Here is a 20,832-nt window from a genome sequence, read left to right on the forward strand (position 1 = left end):
GCTGACCCTGCCACTCACTGGCTGTGGCAAAGTCTAACAGAGAAAAATATAATACTGATCTCAGAGTTACAAAGGCTTCACAAAATAACTTATGTGGACTGCACAAAGATAACAGTAAATTATATTTAAATTTTATGGGCACCTAAAGTAAAAATGAAATTACCTTCAAATATTAGAAGAGTCTAAGCTTAAATGATACATGAAGTATCACAGGATGCCTGTGACTGAAAGATTAAGTCATCTTCCCACTGTTAAATCTACTGGGCTGTCCCCATTTGTGACTAGTTCATCTCATCACATTGACTTTATAGGAACCGTGAAGCTTAAATAATTTCTGCTTCTAATACCTGACTGGCTCCTCTGTACCAAAAAACTCCCTGAAAAGAAACCCAGAAACCCTACAGCAGACTGAGAGAAAAACCAAACCAAACCAACTCAGAGGGCCTGGAACCTGAACCAACCAGCCAAGAATACGGCCAGCTCTGCCACACCCAGCCCCAGAAAAATGTCTTCTTACCAAACCACATGAGTGCCAGAATAGAAAACAACTCTGAAATGGCAGATGCTCAAGGACACATGGCATAGTGAGGCAAGGAGAATGAGTGAGGGTTAAAAATGAAGACCGGGGAGATGGGGAGAGGGGTTGGCAAGAGAAGGGAGCTGCCCAGGAGAAGGAAGAGGTGGGGAATGGAAGAACTAAAGAATCCTAGTCACTAAAACAACATTTGTGCTGGGACTATAGCTCAGCCATACAGCAATTGCCTACAATGTAGGAGGTCCTAGTTTTGTTCCATGCCCAGGACTGGGAAATACCCCAAGGGGCCCTTTGCCTAGAATTCAGCCAAGGAGAAGTACTTTGCCCTCTGCACAAAGTCCTTTGGCAGTGGCTGCCACTCTACCATGGCCTTGTCTGAGCTCAGTTCTGTTTTCCCCAGAGCCAGAACAGAACTTCAGAGCAAGCTTCCAACTTGAGCAGTAAATCAAGTCAATCAAAAGGTTCTGGCCCAAGGGGGCAATGGAGAAGGGCTGCCTGACTCCCAGGAGAGCCACAGGCACTGTCTGCCTTAGAAAGGAAACCCAGCTCACCCACCAGTGGTCAGGAATCTATCTCACTTGCCAGGGACCCCCTGAAGGTCACAAGGTCATCCTGGGCCTGTCTACGTCACAAAGGCAGAAAATCTAGAAAAAACTGTAGCAATGTTTGTTTGTTTGTTTGTTTGTTTTTTAAGTAATAAATTCTGAAAACCAAAAACACATGAAAAAGTACTACGAAAGTATTGCAAAGTACTACAAAGGAGGACTTTCACCCTGGCCTAAGCCCTGATGGCCGTCTGGTCTCCAGCAGTTTTCCTCAGTTTCCTCATTTGTAAAACAGAATCTCTTTCATACGGCTGTGTTGGCTCAGTTATAAGGACAAAGAGGCTTAGAACCCTGCCTGTGGACAGCGCCCAAGTGTATGGGCACCATCTGGGCCCTTTGCAAGCCAGGCAGACCTTTTCCTTCGCTCTTGTCTTCTTCTTGGCTGCAAAATGCATAGGGTATCAAACAATGTGTGTAGTGTACAAGAGTGGTTAAATAATGACAATAAGAATAACATCTATCCCCGCCCCTGTGTTAAGAACCCTGGGGCTGGGGAGTCAGGTCCCCACAACCCACACACAGCCACATCCGTAATCTCACTGATCCTACAGGCGCAGACAGGAGAACCCGATGGAAGCTCTCAGGCCAGCTGTCCTGGCACAAGCCGTGGGAGCAAGGGACCCTGTCTCAAACCAGGGAGAGGGTGGAGAGCGATGCCTGTGGTTATTCTGACTTCCACACGTGGGATACAAGGTGTACACGCCTCTGTCACATGCATGAGCACATACGCACACAAGATTTAAAAAAGGAAAAAAGCACCACCAGGCTTTCAGAACTATTCCCCTTCTTTAGTTACTCCCTTCCTTCCTGTCTGAGCGCAGGCTGCTTCAAATCCACCTGCTAATCGACCTTATCTAATCAACTTTATTTTTCTTCATGGTTTCATAAGAAACCGTGTGCCAACAGCCCCTCCCAAATACTCTGCCTTATGCTGGTGTTCACATAGTTAAAAGCATCTTATGTACATATGAACCACAACTTGTTTCTGTTTGGCTGCTGTGCTGCCAAATTTCCAAAATTAAAACAATTATAAACAGCGCTGCCCTGGACATCCATACTGTACATTCGGGGCATCATTCAGGGAGCTCTTTAAAAATGTCTCCTGTCTGTTCAATTATTCAAGAGGACCCACAGGGCTGGGAGTGAAACTCGGTGGTAGCGGATGTGCTTAGCATACACAAGGCCCTTGTGGCAGAAGCAGGAAGAAGACACCTCAAGGCTTTTGAATATATGCATGTATCTCTAACTGCCCTCCGGGGAAGCTGCAACCATTTCCACCCATCATGTGGTTTCCACATGCCTGCTGCTCTGTGCCCCAGCCTTGAATTTTTTAGACGTTATTAACATCATCCCAAAATAACATTTCGCTATAATTTTGCCCCGATTTGACTCCTTGGGAGGAAATTGTCTCTATTTTTTTTTTTTTTTTTTTGCCCATGTCTGTGTGTAAGTGGAGATTTCATAAGCTTTTCCTAGCCCAGTTCCTTGTTTCTAAGGGTTGTGAATTCCTCTAGGAAGGGCAGACAATGTATTTGGACAAGAGATAACAAAGTAAGCTGGGTGCAGTGGTGCACTGTAATCCTGAGGCAGGGGGATCTCTGTTAGTTCGAGGCCAGTCTGGTCTACAGTGTGAGTTTCAGGACAGCCACGGCTGCACAGAGAAACCCTGTCTCGAAAAACTAAAACAGTGGGTTTTTTGCCTTATGGAAGTTTGAATCCCTCAGGCAAGCACTGCTTCAGTTTAAAAGATGTTACAACAAGACAACAATCTAAACTCACCATCATAAACTTGGAAGGTACACACCAGGAAAAAAAGTGAGAAGAGATGAGAATGTAAGGCCTATTGAGAAACTATCCTAAGAAAAAAGGCCTATGGCAGTGTCTTTCTCCTCAGTGTCACGGCCTTAACTCTTCCCAGAATACCTTCTAAAATTTCATTTTCTTGGGCAGGTGCCTTTAATCCCAGTACTCAGGAGGCAGGGTCAGGCAGATTTTTGTGAGTTTGAGGCTAGCCTAGTCTACAGAATGAGCTCCAGGACATCTAGGGCTAAAACAGAGAAACCCTGTCTCGAAAACAAAACAACAAAAATAATTTTTTGTATGAGATTTGGGGGGGGGGGGATATGTATGTGAAGGCACATACACCACAGTGCACATATGAAGGTCAGAGAACAAATCTGGGTGTCACCTTCCACCTTCCACCAGGCTAGCTGGCATTGAGCTTTTGGGATATTCTCCTGTGTCCACCACCCATCTCACAGTAGGGGTGTTGGGTTTAGAGACACATGCCACAGCACCTGGCTTTCATAGGGTCCCAGGGATTTGAACTTAGGTCATCAGGATCATAGTTTTACCCACTGAACCATTTCTTCTGCCCAACCTTAATTCTCAAAGGTTTTCCAGGCAAGGATCAGCTATAGGGAGAGAAGAAACTGGGACAGTGCAAGTAGGAAAAACCAGTCCATACAAGAGCTCCACAAGCATATCTGATAGTCTGTGGTCCCAAGTTGACCACAAGTCCCACAGCCCCTGAAGGACTCTGGGAAGCCATCTGACCCTTGGACTCCAGGCTGCTCAGTTGTGAAGTGGACTACCAGTGCCCTCCACGACGGGGTCACAGGAGAACGTCTGAGATGAGAAGCCTCCAATGTAGGCTTTCAGAGCACGAGAGCTGTGATGGGTGATTGACCCGGTCATCTGGTGCTTATCTAGGATCCCATGGGTGTGAGACACTGCTCAGGGGACTTGGGAATTACATTCTGACGAGCAGCTGATAGAAGGCAGGTAAGCGAAATAGAAGCATCATGCAGAAGATGCTAGGAATGTGATAATCCTGGAGCTCCCACCAGGAGAGGACACAGCTTGGAGATGCTAGGAGGAAGCAGGAAACGGCCCCTTAACAGGTTGAGTCTGCCACTGCCTTGATCTTGGAATCCCATCTTCTAGAACTATAAGCAGTGAACTTCTGTTGTTTTCAAATTACCGAGCCAGTGGTGTTTTGTGGTAGCAGCACAAAACCGATAAAAACTGTCAAGAGAGGCAGTGTTCCCTCACTAAAATTCTAGGCATAAGTACCATTTAGTTTTGTTTAGTAAATGAGTGAACAGGTGACTGCAAATGCCAGTCTCGAAACAAGACAGAGTTTAAACATAATGAAGCCATCCTGAAAAAGAAGAGTAAAATTGGAAGACTTACGTCTCAAAACTTACAAACAAGACAAGATGGTCTGGGCATAAGGAAAGACCTTGTGACCAGGGGACAGAGTCCAGGACCGGAATCTCCCTTATAAGACTTGATGGGACAAAATGATCAAGTCTCTAAGGGAAAGACAGTCTTTTTAAAACAAGGGATACTGTACTGATTAAATAGCCTAATAAAATTAGCCTTAGAGCACAGATGAAAACATAAAAAGGAAATTTCTTATTAAAGCTTCTACACAGAACAGAACGCTACCTCCACAGCTCATGAAGCTATAAACCACAAGAAAACTCAGAGAAGAAAACCTTGATACATGAGATCATCAGACTTTAAAACATTTCCTCTGAGCATGGTGGCGCATGCCTTTAAGCCCAGCACTTGGGCAGCAGAGCCAGGTGATCTCTTGAGTTCCAGGCCAGTGTGGTCTACATAGCGAGTTCTAAACCAGCCAGGGCTATGCACAGAGACTGTGTCTCAAAAAAAACAAAACAAACTTTAAAACTTTCCCTTGAAACACACCCTTATTTTGTTACTGTCCTGGTTTGCTTTCTGTTGCTATGATAAACATCGTGACCTGAAACAATGTTGGGAGGAAAGGGTCTGTTTTCGCTTACAGGTCATAATCCATCAGGAGAAAGCCAGGGCAGGAGCTCAAGGCAGGAACCAGGAGATAGGAACTGAAGCAGAGACCACGGAGGGACACTGCTTACTGGCTTATGGTTTCCTCAGCTTGCTTTCTTATACAACCCAGGACCGCCTGCCGAAGGGTGACACCGCCCACAAAGGACAGGGCTGCCTTCTGGCCATTTATCACCAAAGAAAATGCCCCACAGACTTGCCCACTGATGAGCCAATCTGATGGAGGCAGTTCCTCACTTGAGGTTCCCTCTGTTTTGTGTGGAGTTGACAAAAACAAGCACAATCACCAATTACTTTCTGAGGATACAACAACGCTCTCAACAAGATGACATTTTTAAAAAGGTGAAAAGACAAGCTGGCCTCAACATAATTTTGAGGCCTTCCCTAGCTCCAAAGCTCACAGAAATCACCTCCTAGCTCTACCCTTAGAGTCTGACCACAAGACCATAGTTTCTTCCTTCCTGTGTGTCTTTACTTTTCTCTCACTATCACTATCACCAAGGCAGCTTATGGAAGAAAGTTCCTTGGGAGCTTACGGTTTCAGGGGGTGAGTCCATGACAATCATTGGTGGGGAGCCTGGCAGCAGGCAGGCACGGTGCTGGAGCTACAGCAGAGCTCCTGTTAGCTTCACAAGCTTGAGGCAGAGAGAGAGCTAACTGGGAACAGCATGGGCTTTTGAAACTTCAAAGTTCAAGCCAGTGACGGTCCTCCTCCAACAAGGCCACACCTCCCAATCCTTCCCAAACAGTTCTATCAAACCGAGGGCCAAGCATTCAAATATATGAGCCTACGGGGGCCGTTCGAGTTCAATGCCCCGCACCTCGTCTAGCCTGGCGCGGAGGATCAACACAGAGCCGTGCTGCGTACCTGCTGGGCCTGTGCCCTGCTGCTGAGCTGCCTCTCTACACCCTGATGTCTTCACAACCTCACGGCTCATTGTGTAAGGTAGTGGGACTGGACTCACGTGTCTCGAGCCTCCAGAGAAAACAGTGCTGTGTGTTGGACTCCCTTGGAGAGTATCTTGCTTCAAAACAGGGCGGGGAGGGTCCTTGGGATCTTCTTGATGGAACAATTTGAGAATATCGGGGGTGCTGGCCTTCTAGAGAGAGTAAAAGCAAACATCATAGCCCATCGTGCCCACTCGACTGAGAGTCCAGCGAGCCCAGCCTTCACCTGTGAACTGATGCTTCCAACACATACAGTTCGAGTGGCTGAGGAGCCAGACACGTGTTCGGATGAGTGTATGCCCCACACACCAGCAGGCCCCGAGACACCCGCGTTAGGGATAGCCAGAAGAATTTGACGGGTGGGCCGCTTCGGACTCTAGAATATGTTAAGGAAGTTTAAATTCGGACTTTAATGATGATCGTGGCATGTAAGCACATGAAATACATTCATACTGAGAGACTTTACTTCCAACGTGCTCGTAAAGCAGGGAAATGCATCTTTAAATTGTATTTATTCCTTTTTTTTTTTTCTTTTGCTAATGATTGGTGTTTCTTCTATGTTACAGCTGTACTTCTCGGAGCTAACCACTGACCTCACAGGTGATTTCCCACTCAAATTAGTTGAAGGGAAATAAAATTGATAAGCGAGGTTCCACGCTGAGACTTTGGCCACAGAGGACATCCGAGGGGTGGGGTTCACATGGTCGGCGATGTCTATCCACAGCCTTCCCTGCACTTCCTTGCTTGGAGCTCTCAACTCCCACAACCCATCAATCAAGCAGCCACTGGGCTGTGGCTGCCTGGGAGGCAGCAGCGGAGGGACGTGCCAAGGATGCCATGTGACACCGACATTCAGAATGCCAGGCGTGAGGCCTGAGGAAAGCTGGGATATCCCTCATGGAGCACATTGCACCACAGGGGAAAAGACACAGCATGTCTCATCACAGGAGCTGGAACACTGGCCGGCCCCTTCTGACCACACTGTTTCCTGCCATCTCTCCACCCCAGTGTCCTCATGTGGCTAGCCTCCGGTCAGTGACGCCATCACACCAGCTTCAACTGCCTGGTCAGTGTACTTCTGGAGTTCCCTTCCTTGAACCCTTCTCTGTCAGGCCTCACAGGGGAAACTGAAGCAGCCTAGAAATTAGCAATGTCTAAACCCAGATTCTACGCCTGGCACCGTCTTTCGCTAGCCGTGAGCCACTGGGTGTGTTGGTTGGCCTCCAAGTGAAGCTCAGGTTTTTTATCATGGTCACGGGAGACGTGGTTATCGTCTCTGATAACATAGCAGCTAAGGTACCATCAAGGTACCATCTGCCCAGGACAAAGTACTTTGGAAATGGACCTTACGCTAGCTTCCACCTATCCCCCTGAAGAGAAGGGTTTGGCTCCAGGGAAGACACTGTGAGCTGGTGCTTGTTTGCACTTAGGAACTTCAAAAGGCCTGAAGAGTAAATCTCAAACTTGAGACACAAGTCATTGGAAAACCACCAGCTCTGGCAGCTCCTTATCGCCCAGAAGCTCAGCAGAGATGCCTCCGAGCCTCTGAAGCTCATACCCAGTGAGGACTCCATGATGTGGGAGTCTGCATTTGAAGAGCCTGGGGACTCTCCTACAGCCACAGCACACAGCCGGAGCAGCTACTCCAGAGCTCAGACGAGACCAGTTCAAACACAGCATTCCCACCTCTGCTGTGAAACTGTGGGCACCAGCCCTAACCTAAGCCTTCATGTCTCTCGGTGTAAAACAGGGCTACGTTTAATACCCATTTTGTAGGATCGGCAGCCCGTGAAAAGCTCTGTGTACATTCAGCGTCTAGCACATCGTAACAAATGCTGAAGTTTAGAGATTCTATCAGGGGACTTCGCTGGCAAAGTAGAGGCTGCATTGTCTCGCTGGCTGCATACAGGAACTCCATGCTGGGCAAACGGAGACTCCTGCTGTTTTCCTCTTACCAAGGAACATCCTGGGCTCAGGTGAAGGGCAGCAGATGGAGGCAGGGCCTGAAATCTCTAGAGCAGGGATTCTCAACCCTCCTAATGCTGCGACCCTTTTCAGTTCCTTGTGCTGTGGTGACCCCCCACACACACCATAAGCTTGTTTTCGTTGTGACTCCATAACTGTAATTTTGCTACTGTTATGAATCGTAATATAAATATTTTTAGAGGTAGAGGTTTGCTAAAGGGGCTGAGACTCATAGGTTGAGAACCACCGCTGTAGAGCTTGTTCCAGAAGGAAAGTAGGTTAAGCTCACCATCATCTCAAGAAACAGACAGTCTGGGGGCACCATGGACGGAGCCCACAGTCACAGAGGGGGGACATAGGTCCCCGCAGGGCTCAGCAGGCAGCCGCATTGGCTTGCAGACAACAGGCACTACCCTGCCAGCCAGGCCAGCTGGGCTGGATTGAACCCTGGTATCGACTCCAAACCTAGCACTCTCTGGAGTCCGGTGCCCCTGCTTTTGGCATAACCCACGAGGTAGAAAGCAGAGTGATGGCTTCCCTAACAGCTCCCCTTCCCCAGTGGTGAGCTTTCTTGCCTTAGATCACCCGGCAGGAGCCTCCCTCCTGTTTGCCCATGCTTGTGTAGAGTTTATGTTTTTCATTTTCCACCAGGGGCCCAGGCAGAGTCTTTGCCTTGAATAGGCATAGGAAGGCCTCCTGATCATGAGGGGAAACTTGCAGACCCAGAAAATGGCCAGTGAGCCAAAGACAAGCAGCCTTGGGAGCTTCTTAAAGCTTGTACAGGAATACAGCTGCTTAAAGCCTGTACAGGAATACAGGCACAAGCTATCGCTTCTGGCTTGGATCTTTCTTTCTTTTTTTAAAGATTTTATTATGTATACAGTACTCTGCCTGCATATACACCTGAATGCCAGAAGAGGGCACCACCAGATCTCATTATAGATGGTTGTGAGCCACCATGTGGTTGCTGGGAATTGAACTCAGGACCTTTGGAAGTACAGTCAGTGCTCTTAACCTCTGAGCCCCCTGGTTTGGATCTTAAACTGTGTGCCTCCTTTGCTCAGGTGTACCCCCAAACAGACTATGTAGAATTAGGTTTTCCTGGCTGACTGATGTTTTCTATAAAAAGAAAAGTAAATGCAGAGGAAAACAGGGCAGAAAACTCAGGAAAGAGGACATGAAGGTGGTCAGGGCCGAGACCGGTAGACCTCAGTGCTTACCCTGAAGGTGACGTTGACAGCAGTGTCTGACTGGCTCCGCCTCTCTGTGTGGCCCACACACTGCCTGGGGTCCATGGCGAGAAGATGCTTCTCAGAGGTCATGTCATTCTGGGACTTGGAGAGCTCTAGAAGACAAGGGATGACAGTCGGGAGCACAAAGCTTTGCCAAGACTCGAGGGAGCCCTCCTCTGGAGTCCCCTCTAGCCACAAATCCTAGGGCCCAGAAAAGCAGGGAAAGATGGCCAGGCAAGGGTGGCAGGCCCACAGCTGAACAAAGGACACCAGGCTGACCAGACACTGTGCTGAGGCAGGAAGAGGAAAGGCCGGACCCTTCGGGGTCCTCACTGTCCCGTGCTCTGTGAGCAGTCACTGTGGAAAGGGACCCCCCAGCTTTCCTGCACCCCAGGCCATCTGTATGATAAACCACCTGTCCAGACACAAGCAGCTTGCCTTCTAGGTGTTCCTGACAGACTGTTGACAAACTGCTTTCTCTTGTGACTACTGGAAGGGAGTAAGATTTGAAGTGGTCTAATAGTTGTTTTATGATGCCCTGGAAGAAAAAAATCACTTAAACTTTGGATCTCTGTATGATAATCATGTCCAGGCTTTTGGCTTCTGTGGTCTATGCTGAATGAGGAGTTTTCTTGGGACATACATTAAAATAACTATGAACAAAGTATGAGGAAGGGAAGCCCATGCCAGTGAAAGGCCCCTCAACCATCTTTATAGCCGTGTTCTCTAAAGATGAAATTTAAATTACCTTCTATTTTCCCTTAACGACACTAAGAACAGGTGACATTAATTTTTAACTCCACACTTCACTTAACCTTCAGCTTATTAAGATAGCTCATGAATATTAAAATTACTCGGGAGATCATTTACCGACTACCCCATGTCTCTGAAGCCTAAGGTATAGCTGACTCCCAGCTGCGGTCCTTGCGGCAGCCCCCCCCCTTCCCGGGATCGCACGAGCAGGATGTGTGCTGGCTCAGCCTTCTGCTCCACACATGGAGAAGAAGTCACGGGGAAGAGCCCAGGCTTCCCAGCCCGTGGCTGTCCTAGACCCGCTTCCCAGCCCGGAGCACTCAGTTTGCCAACCTCACTTTCTGGCTCCTTTTCTCCGGGAGCCACGCCACCCCAGCATTCTCAAGTCTATCCAGAAATAGCTTGTGTGTGTGTGCGGGGGAGGGGGCATCAGTTGATGCCGGCAACTGGAAAAAGCTGGCATATGGTGGCAATCCTTGATGACAGCCACCTTAGCAGCTTCAATGTGAAAGGAGCAAAAGATTGTCAACTCTGGTCACTGGGAGAAATTGTTTGCCATCAGTCTGCTCACACTAGCCTGGGGCTGTGCCTATTTGGTCCATTTCAAGGTAGAGGAAACTTCTGTCAGTACGATTGGTTGAATGGGGGGGGAGGGTGAAGGAGCAGAAAGAAAAACATTGCTCCCAGGGAAGAATCAACCCCTCCGCTGAAGGGGTCCAGAAGGAGGTGAATCTCTGAGTTCAAGGCTAGCCTGGTCTACAAAAGCGAGTCCAGAACAGCCAAGGCTACACAGAGAAACCCTGTCTCAAAAAAACCAAACCAAACGAACAAATGAACGAACAGAATCTCTGGTTTCTTCCAGCTGCCGTGGATATCCACTCTGTGTAGTTATTCTCAAGCCCTGTGGTTTCAAACCAGCTTTAGCATCCTGGGCCACTGGTCCTCAAATTGCTTCAGGCCCTTTTCAAGCCTGCCCCTGGGGACCCCAGGCACTAATGTGAAAGGAGCAAAAGGCTGTCCTGTCCACGTTCCCCACCTCTAAGGCTGGGCTCTCCTCTGTACCTGCTTCTGCAGGAAAACAGAACGACGAACACACACAGAGAATCTAAACGAGGACATGGGAGCCAGCTCAGCAAATGCTAGCTGTCTATTCCCAGGGCACAGACAGGTGGCTGTGGCTGTCCTAGTCTACAGCTGATAGCAGGCCAAGGGCAGAGGCTGTGGGCTGCCCTCGACTTCCCCTCTCTGAGGACAGGTGGGGCCGTCACCCCATCCGAAGATCAGCTCACACTGTCTACCCAGACAAGTGTCAGGTGTCAGGGCAGGCGTGTAGACAAGATGACATCAGGTGCACTCCTGCACTTACCTTCGCCTGGAGGGCAAGTGTGATGTGACATGGGTGTGCTGCCTCTTTGGATTGTAGTGACTGAGGAATCTCAGTGTTGGGATTAATTCTGAGGTGCTGATTCCACAGCAGTCTTGGCCTGAGGTGTGTGAACTAGAATGTCCAGAGAAAAGTCTTGCCTATGTTAAAGACCGTACAAGCCCCAGTGGCTAATTACAATTAGTCTGTGATTGTTCAGAGTTTGAAGACTGCAGGTTCAAAGCCAAATTATCTTAGGCTCTCTTTGGTCCCCTTAATAGACATTTATCGCCAACCTCTATGTGCGATCTAACGTTTATCCTTGTGGCTGTTAGGTAAATCCTTTCCCAGCTTCCGCTGGCCCCAAGGCTGAGAATACCATCAGATAACGCGTGAGGCCTACAACAGAGATTCCCCACTTTGCCATCACCCAACTGTCTGTGTTCCCACCAACATTTGCAGTGTTTTTGACTTACGACTTTCCTTGTGTTGTTACTACAGATTTTCATAAACTTTTACCACATCTGATTGTAGTATTTGGGGTAGGCTGGACCACTCGTCTTTGGCTCTGGAACAAACTATCTCTTATTTCCTTAAGAGCTGTGCTTTTGCATTGATAGAGAAATCACGTAAGCCACATGGACCTGGGCAGGGGTCTCATTTAGAGGCTGCCATGGGACCAGCACCAGCCATGTGGCGAACAGACAGCTGTCACAGCTGGGCTCCTGTCCAAAGAGGGGAAAATAGGCTCATGAAATTCAGTGATTTCCTCCTCCTCCTGAAAGAGACCCAGGACAGCCCACCACTTATCTGAAGAGCAGGGCTCTCATTTCAGCTGTCTGTGGAGAGGAGCTTGTGTGGAATACAGACAACTAATTTAAATTGTAGAGTTTGGCTCAGAGTCAACAACAAGGAGACCATCCACAGGCAACTACAGAAAGATGGCAGCAAGTGGAAGATAAAAGAAGAGAGAGAGAGAGAGAGAGAGGTGAAAGCAGATCTGAAGAGAAGAACCACTGGAAGAGATGGGGTGCCAAGCAATGGCAGGCCAGGGTTAACTGCACCGCAACTGGGGGATTCTACCAACCGAGGAAAAGTTTACCAGTGAGAAGAATGGACAAGTGGCAGATACTGGGTTCAGCCAGCTAGAAAGGCCCTGGTTTTGGATTCATTGCGAGGTATTTTTGTGTCATGTTTTCATTCCTCTGGAATCCTTTGTGCTGCTGAGCTGAGCAGGTTTGGGCAAGACAAGCAGGAGTCAGGATGAGGCTGATAGAGTGAAATGGTGCCTGCCCTCCACAAGGAGGCGGAGGCTGCACCATTGACCCACGGCTTTCCCATCTGAGCCTGCCTGGGCTGGTCTCTACAGGGCAGGGTAGAAGAACACATCCCAAGTGTCACTTACTCTTCATCTGGGTGGTGACAGATAGAAACAAGTTTTCCACGGACTTATTAAATCCTTTAAAGTGACCGAGTTCCTGTAACTAAAAACAGAAACGGGAGAGTGCACTGTTAGATCGCCACCTCTCTTTCCCCCACCGTCTCCAGGCTGCCAGTCTTCAAACCCTGCAGGCAAGAAGGGGTGGGAAAGTGTGTGGGCGTGTCTAGGGGATAGGGCACAGACCCCAGGAAGTAGGCATCCCTGGCACTCACCCATCACTCTCTGTGTTTCGCAGCCTTATTAAAGGAGTTCACAAGATAACTACTCCCTAGACATAATGACTGACATTTCACTGGCTCAAAGATGGTACTCAGTTAATTACTGCTCGTTTGACCTCCTTTCTCTTCTAGCCCTGCCCAAACCTTGTATAGAAGGAACAGAATGCAGGTGACATGGGGGTTGAAGGTATTAGGGGCAAGGTGACCACCCTGGAAACAGAGAGTTCTCACTCCCAAAAGAGAACACAGAAAAGGGGAAAACAGTAACTTTGTCTAGGTCTATCTATCTATCTATCTATCTATCTATCTATCTATCTATCTATCTACGTATCATCTACCTACCTACCCATTTATCTATCCCTCTGTCTACCTATCCATCCATTCAACATCCATCAATCTAGCCATCCACCCACCCATCCATCCAGTTTCCACTTGTCTATCCGCTGCCTCCTCAACATTCTATGTACCATCCACCCATCCATCCATCCATCCACCCACCCATCCATCCATCCAGAGACCATCTGTCCATCTACACACTCACTGGCTACCCATTTGGTCACCTTCTCACTATCCACTCATTTGCCTTCTTCCATCAACCCATACAACTATCTACCCACCCAGCAGTCCATTTAGCTACCCTTCCAGTGTCCATCCATTCCCCCAAAACATGTTCTCAGAACACAGTCACAGGAGAAAACAGAATTGGATTGTGCGCTTCACTCCAGGGTGTCTGGGAACTTGAAAAAGAATGAACATGCTTTTGTCTCTCAAACAGACATGACGTTATATCCATGGAAGACACAACTGTTCCCTCTAACACACGGATTGATGAAGATAATCAAAGCCATGCAATTTCACAGCACTTCAGGTTCCAAGTGCACCCAGACACTATCCTGTGACCTGGATACAGGTCAGACAAAGAGTTAGTTCCACTCCATGCAGCTACATTCTTTGGACATAAATGGTTCTGGTCCCCCTAGAGCCTGCAAAGACTGAGATACAGTTCTCTTCTCTCAGGCACACCACACACACACACACACACAACCTGCCCTACACACATGCCAGACCCACACACATTTGAAAGCACAGTTGAGAGTTGGAGATGAAAGCTGGCGACAAGACTCAGGACAAGATATCTCAGGGCGGAAGCAGAAGGAGCCAGCAGTGACTGCAGATGGTCCCTGGCCACAAAATGAAAAGGAAATTGCTTTTCCACCTTCGGCTCTAGCTAAGTCAGATATGCATGCTCTGAGGCTGTTGGGCTAACTCTCCAGCATCCTAGTCTGGCCTTCCTGCCCCGCCCCCCACCCAGGGACCCTTGGACCGACAAGTTACCCTGCTGGGGCTGCGGCTGCACTGGCTCTCACTGAGAGGTGGTGGCGTTGGAGGAACCACAGAGATTTTGCTGCCAAGGAGAAACACAAGAGTAATGGGTTAGAACTCCTCATGTGTGTGCTAATCATTCAAGCTCTAGTTTTGTTTTTATCTAGTTTCCTTTTAAAGGAAATGCCAGCTGAGTGGTGGTGGTGCCCATCTTTAATCCCAGCACTCAGGGAGGCAGAGGCAGGTGGATCTGTGTGAGTTCGAGGCCAGCCTGGTCTACAAAGTGAGTTCCAGGATAGCTAGGGCTACACAGAGAAACCTTGTCTCGAAAAACCAAAAAGAAGAAGGGAAAGAAGGAAGGAAGAAAGGAAGGGAGGGAGGGAGGGAGGGAAGGAGGGAGGAAGGGAGGGAGGGAGGAGGGAAATGCAGCAGCAGGACTGCTTGATCTCTCTTCCCAGTGTGCTGGGGTCTGGGTATGGACATGAGCCTGTCACTGTCTGCAGTCCAGTCATTCACTGAGTTCTCCAGCATATTCTAAAGCCACAAGGCTACCTTGACGCCCCCACTGAACTGTTCTTGAACCCAGACTTCATATGTGGAATCCTATTCAGACTCTTGCATTCTTAGAGTGAACCACACCAGCAGAAGAGCCAAAGGAAAAGCCAAAAAATGAAATACTTTGAGAAATACTGGGAGCATGAGCTAAAAGTGGTCAGAACAAATGGGGGCAGGGAAAACAAGAAAGTAACAAGCGGATGCGGTCCCGACCCTGTAATCTCAGTGCTGGTAGGCTGCAGCAAGAAGACTGTCAGGACCTCAGGGCCAGCCTGGACTAAATAGTGATGACCAAACCATAGGGCCAACTGGCAAGACCCTAGGCAAGGGGGAGGAAGAGGAGAAAGGGAGGGAGGAGGTTAAAGGGAGAGAAGGGAGGAGGGCAGAGATGAAGGAGCAGAAAGAGCAGGAGCAGCAGGAGGAAGAGGTTCTAAGTTTTGAGATTGGATACATTTCACCATAAGCTAAAAAATGTAGCACCCGGGGGAACTCTCAGCGATGGTCTCTAAACTCAGGTGAATGGGGGGGGGGGCGATTCCAGCTACTTCAAGGCTGCAAGCAACAGCCAATGGGTGGGTGTTGTTTTTTTAAATTCCACAAACATATTAGGTATAGGCCTGGCACCAGGGAAGATGCCAGAGGAAGAAGGGAACTAGAAGCAGCTGCTTGGGTTTAGAGTGTCATCAGACACACAGTCAAAACCATATTTCATTCTTTGCAGCATCTCAGAAGAATTTGAGGGGAAAAAATGTTGTGAGTAAAAATGGGATAGCTAGATGGTTCCTTATGAAAATCTCCAAGTTTCTTTCAACCTTTTCCAGGAGCTTCATAATTTAAAAAGCTGCGTCTCAGAGCAGTGACCTCAGAAGGCCGGGGTGTGTAAGCTCTTTCAGGGTGTCCTCTGAGCTCCTGCTGACATGAAACGCTCTGTCCTTCCACGCTCACCTCAGCCTCTGATAAGATTGCAGCAGCTTCGCCCCAGCGGTCTCCCGTTTGCCTGGGGGAGGAACAAGTCAAGGTCAGTCAATACTGCGAATATACTGTACTGGACGCAAACACAGGGATCCGTGTATTCAGATTACTTTAATATCACGTCTTCTTATAAAAAAGAGATCCTTTGGGGTGACAGAAATGCTTCAAAGTCGGATCGTGAAGGACGGGTGACATGGCTCAGCAGGTGCAGGCACTCGCCACCAAACCTGCCAAGCTGAGCTCCAGCCCCAAAGTCCGAGTGCCGCAGGGAGAGCAAGAGTCCTGCAAGTTGTTTTCTGATCTCTACCCATGTGCCTGGCACAGTCACGCATGTGCACATGTGCTCCCTCTCTGTCTCTGTCTCTATAAATGTAGGCTTGGAAGGAGCACTGATTAATCTTCCAGAGGAACCAGATTTGATTCCCAGGCCCACATGGTAACCCCCAACCATTGGTAACTCCAATTCCAGGGGCTTCAGTGCCCTCTTCTGGCCTCTGTGGGCACGCCTGTGGAACACAGACTGAACACCCATACCCAGAAAATAAAAAAATAAACATGAAAATATAGATGCTGGGGATTACTGTGCAGCTTTCCATCTACTGGACAATCATTGTCTTGTTTAAAGCCCCCCCTAACACACACACACACACACACACACACACACACACACACACACACCACAAGCCATCGGGTCTGGGAATGACTGCTTCTATTAGAAGTTAACGTTGAATTAGATTTTGTAAATCTTGGAAATTTGAAACAATCCCCAAGTTCCCCAGTTCCTTCCCCCAGGGAACACGAATAATTGAATGTATCCCTCAGAGCGCCCCTTGTGAGGAAGACTTAAGGTAATCCCTTTAAAAATGTAATCTCCTTATGTCCAGTCGCAGTGACTAATAGTTTCCTAAATCAGACTGCACCTGCCACAGTAGCCCTTTTTTGCTTCTTGATGTACTAACTCTCCAAACAAAAATTCTGCCGGTCCACAGTCCTGGGACCACAGTGGTTCTTGGCTACCGGCACGAGCGTGGCTGGGCTGCACTGCGGTAGTGGACTTTCTGCTGGAGACCTTGAAAGCCTCCACACAGCACCACTCACCAGACCCCGGCTCTGGGAGGACAAGATGGCGCTTGTGTTGTTTGGAAGATTTTAATTCATATCACAGATTTGGGTAGCGGTGCTACTTAAGGACACACTGACCGAGTGGGATGTTGAGAATGCCGGTATAGGCAAGGGGACCCCTAGGACAGACAGACAGACAGCATCTAGAGTTAAGTCCTGACATCAAGCTCCTGATGTCAAAGCAGGATGTAGCCCCAGCTCCGGGTCCTTAGTCAGGCTGGCCCCAGAAGGGGCAGGAACCCTTAAAATCATATCTAAGGGATTTTTGTCTTGTCTTGTTTTGAGACAGGGTCTCATGTAGCCCAGGCTAGCCCTGGACTCACTACATAGTCGGAGGAGGCTTTGAACTTCAAATCCTGGTGTTTCTACCTCCAGGCTGTGCTCACAGGTGTGCACCACTGCCCCCAATTTCTTAGCGTGAGTGCTCAGACCTAAGGTCATACCCCAGCCCTAAAGTCTCCTTGCTGTGTACATTTTTGGGCTTCATAACTGGAAGCAAGCTGGGAGCATCCCCACTTGCTGCTGTATTAAGTGGCCCTTCTCCCAAAGGCTGGAGGCCAGGCTAGTAAAAGCAGCAGGCAGAGCCTGGAGTCCCTCACCTACGAGAGCTGCCTTGGTGGCATCGTCTGGGCAGGAAATGAGGGCGAGACGGCCTCACCGCACGGTGATGGAAGGCACGGAGTCCGAGGAAAACAAGGAAGGGGGAAGAAAGGGAGACAAGACCTGATAGCACTGCATATCCGTCAGGACCCCAGGGCAGAGACGCAATGGACAGTGAGCTCTGAGCACCTACTTCATGGCCCGTTACCCTTCCCTTACTCCCTCTCACCCTTAGACATCTGTAACACCTGGCCCTGAGGCACAACCCCCAAGGCCACTGTTCTCCACCCCCGCACCCCCAAATCTGATGCTATGTTCTGTCACTCAAAGCCTAAGTCACAAGCCCCACATGGTGCCCCGGGTGTTCTCATCTCTCGGGGCTCCTCCACGCCGTACAACCCTCGCTTGCCCTTTCCACCTAGGTTCTTATTGCCTGGAGTCCTGGCTGCACCTTGTTTCTTTGTTACTCCCCCAGGCATTCCAACCTCACGCTCTTATCTCAGACCCTCTGCTAACCCCCAGCCTGGCCTCCACTTTTCATAGTTCCCCTGCGGCCACTGAAAGCTGCCTTACTACTGTGTGCCTAGATCTCTGCTGCCCCCTGCTGGCTTGGCAAGCTGAGGCTCACAACCAAATGGGAAGCGCTTAGAGCTCTGGGGCTGGAAAGATGACTCGGTGGCCAAGAGCACTCACCCAGACTCAGTTCTCAGCACTCACAAGGTGGCTCCCAGCCTCCTGTAACTTCAGTGCTGGAGGATCTAATTCCCTCTTCTGACCTCTGTGGGCACCAATCACACATGTGATGCGCATTCATACATGCAGGCAAAACCTTCACACACGTAAAACAAAGTAAAAAATAAAATCTTTAAGAAAAACCTCTTAGCTTACAACGTACGTAAGCTTGCCTCAGATCCGTGTGTCATATTTCGGGAAAAGGGGGGCTACCAGAACCCCTGATCCACCCTCTCTTGCAGATCAGAACCTACACGACATGAGATGCTAAAATGAGGGTGACTGGGGGCACACAGAATCTGAGGCGTGCCGCCCTGTCTGGCTTTGTCATCTACTCATGCCCATTTCCCTCGCTCTTTGCTTTTACTTCTCCAAAACTACTGAATCTTCGTTTTTTAAAAACACGCTTCTGCTTCCCGTAGCCTCCGAGGGGATGTGCAGACTGCATCTGTGTCCTGCCCCGCTGCAGGCAAGACCAGGTCCTGGATGGTGAGGGCTTTTTGCAACCACAGGATTTATATCTTAAGGGCAGCTCCAGTAATCGTGTGTGCGTGCACACACACAAAAATTTTTAAACATTAGAGGGATATTCTCCCTCTGGTCACATTACTCTCTCTTTTTCAAGAGTCATCAGAGTGAAAGCTCAGGGCTCCTAAGTCCCTCAGGGCTGGGAGTCCCTTGCGTTCTTCTGAGACACTTCCCACAAAGCTGTCTCTTTTCTCACCACAGAACGTGGGGGAAATAGAAATATTTTATCTGTTGGGGGCAAGTAAGAACAGACATGAAGCCTTTACAGTCCTTCTCTGGTAGGGCTGTTATCTTATAAAGAGGGAAACCTGAACCCAAGCTGGACCTGCTCAGCGGGAGACTACATGGAGGCAGCAATGGAGGCAGAGCTGGGGTGAAGCTTCTAAAAGCCAGGGATGCGCCAGGGCTGCTGAGATGAGCACGAGGAAGCCCCATCTCATGCTCACCTTGGTCTGAGGTTTCCAGCCTCTAAATTATCAGACAATAACTTTCCATTGCTTGGAGCAAGGAAAGTAACAAGGGCCATGGCACTTTTCTGTGGTGTCCTAGGAAGCCAGCCTAGAGAGACCCCTTGTGACTTAGTCACCGCCTTCCTCTCCAGGGTCACCTGCTGCCACGACTGACCAAATACTTGGTCTTGGCCAGGCCGACTTCCCAGACTCACTGTACCTAACCCACACCTCATATTCTCCCAAGGTCTGTCTCCACTGGAACTGGACCTTGTCTGTACTTCCTGTTCCTGTCTCCATTAAAGGTTTATTTATAGAGGTATGACTGTTGGGTGCTATTAGTTTTAACTGCCAACTTGGCACAATCTGAAGTCACCTGAGTCAAGTTTCAATAGCTGAATTGTCTAGCTCGGGTTGGCCTCTGGGCATGTCTCTGAGAGACTGTCTTGATTACTAATTGGAGGAGGAGCCAGCCCACTACAGGCAGCGCCATTCCCTAGTTTGGGGCCCTCGCTTATGTAAGACTAGAGAAAGCTGGCTGGGTGTAAGAAGCAAGCAAACAAGGGTGTATTCGTTTCTCTCTGCTCTTGACTGTGGATGTGAAGACACGAGCTGCCTGAGCTCCTGCCCTGACTTCCTTCAGTGATGACTTTGACCTGAAACTGTGAACCAGATAAACCCTTCCCTCCCCTAAGCTGCTTATGGCTTTTTTTTTTTTAAATCACAGTAGCAGAAATGAACCTGGAATGATGAACGACTGTCATCTGGAGGTGACCTGAAGTCCCTGTGCCCACCGAAAGCTGTGTGTATGTTCATGTCCTCCATTAGACTGAGGACATGAGCCTCATCTCATTTATCCCATCTCCCCAGAAGGCAGCTTGCCACCCGAGGGTGGTGATTGTGAGTATAGCGCTGATGGAAACCAACACTATCTAATTATTGACAGGAGGCTTGCCAAGGCTTCCTGACCAACGAATCATTCAGAGGTATACCAGAACAAAGCCCAATGGGGTGATCGAGAATGCAGGAAGGTTTTACAGAGCTGGGAAGGAAGGAGGCAAAGGTCAGGGAGAGAGTAATCAGAATGCATTGTATACATCTGTGACGTTGCCAAAGAACAAACTAAATTGGCTTTTTTTTTTTTAATGGAAAAAAAAAACTTCAAGAATCTGCTTTGAGAGGATTACTACCTATGGAAATCGGGTAAAAGCAGAAAGTGTAAAGGCCAGGGTCTTATTTTATCTATTGATCATGAAATCTGACTTAATAACCTATGCTCTACCGAGTCTGGTTGAACCAGTCTAAAATTCCTAAATTCCAGGGGCCTGACAAGCACCCAGCCTGCTGGGAACAGAGCTCACAGTTCCTTCTGTGGTGCTGTCTGTAGCCTTTCCTCTTAAGGAGGAATATCAAACAAAAGGCAATCAAAGACGGGATTCCATCTTTTCTTTGAAATAAAAAGTGGAACGTTTTCTTTCTGGGAAATAAATGTGATTTAATTAAAGATACCAGTAGGAGCGTGAACCCCCAGCTATCAGCCCTGGCTTTGCAGAACCACCCCTTGCCGAGTCTCTCTGATGAATGGGGTAGGCAGGCCTTGGCTGAGTGAAAAGTGGGGAGGGACACAGGCAGTCCTGGACAGAGTCACACATGT

The 20,832-nt window shown here is 48.7% G+C and overlaps 1 protein-coding gene across 1 annotated transcript in view; it reads right to left on the minus strand.

Moving 5' to 3' along the window:
- Nucleotides 1-20,832, minus strand: part of Sytl3 (synaptotagmin like 3) — a 54,081-nt gene that overhangs the window by 12,992 nt on the left and 20,257 nt on the right. Inside the window, exons 4-8 of the mRNA XM_021635727.2 lie at nt 15,721-15,772; nt 14,233-14,302; nt 12,644-12,722; nt 9,111-9,235; nt 5,943-6,077 (exon numbers count right to left, since the gene is read on the minus strand). Of these exons, the coding sequence (XP_021491402.1) occupies nt 5,943-6,077; nt 9,111-9,235; nt 12,644-12,722; nt 14,233-14,302; nt 15,721-15,772 (461 nt within the window). The remainder of the gene's footprint in view (nt 1-5,942; nt 6,078-9,110; nt 9,236-12,643; nt 12,723-14,232; nt 14,303-15,720; nt 15,773-20,832) is intronic.

Source organism: Meriones unguiculatus, chromosome 20 (assembly GCF_030254825.1).
Source record: "Meriones unguiculatus strain TT.TT164.6M chromosome 20, Bangor_MerUng_6.1, whole genome shotgun sequence".
Lineage (NCBI taxonomy): Eukaryota > Metazoa > Chordata > Mammalia > Rodentia > Muridae > Meriones > Meriones unguiculatus.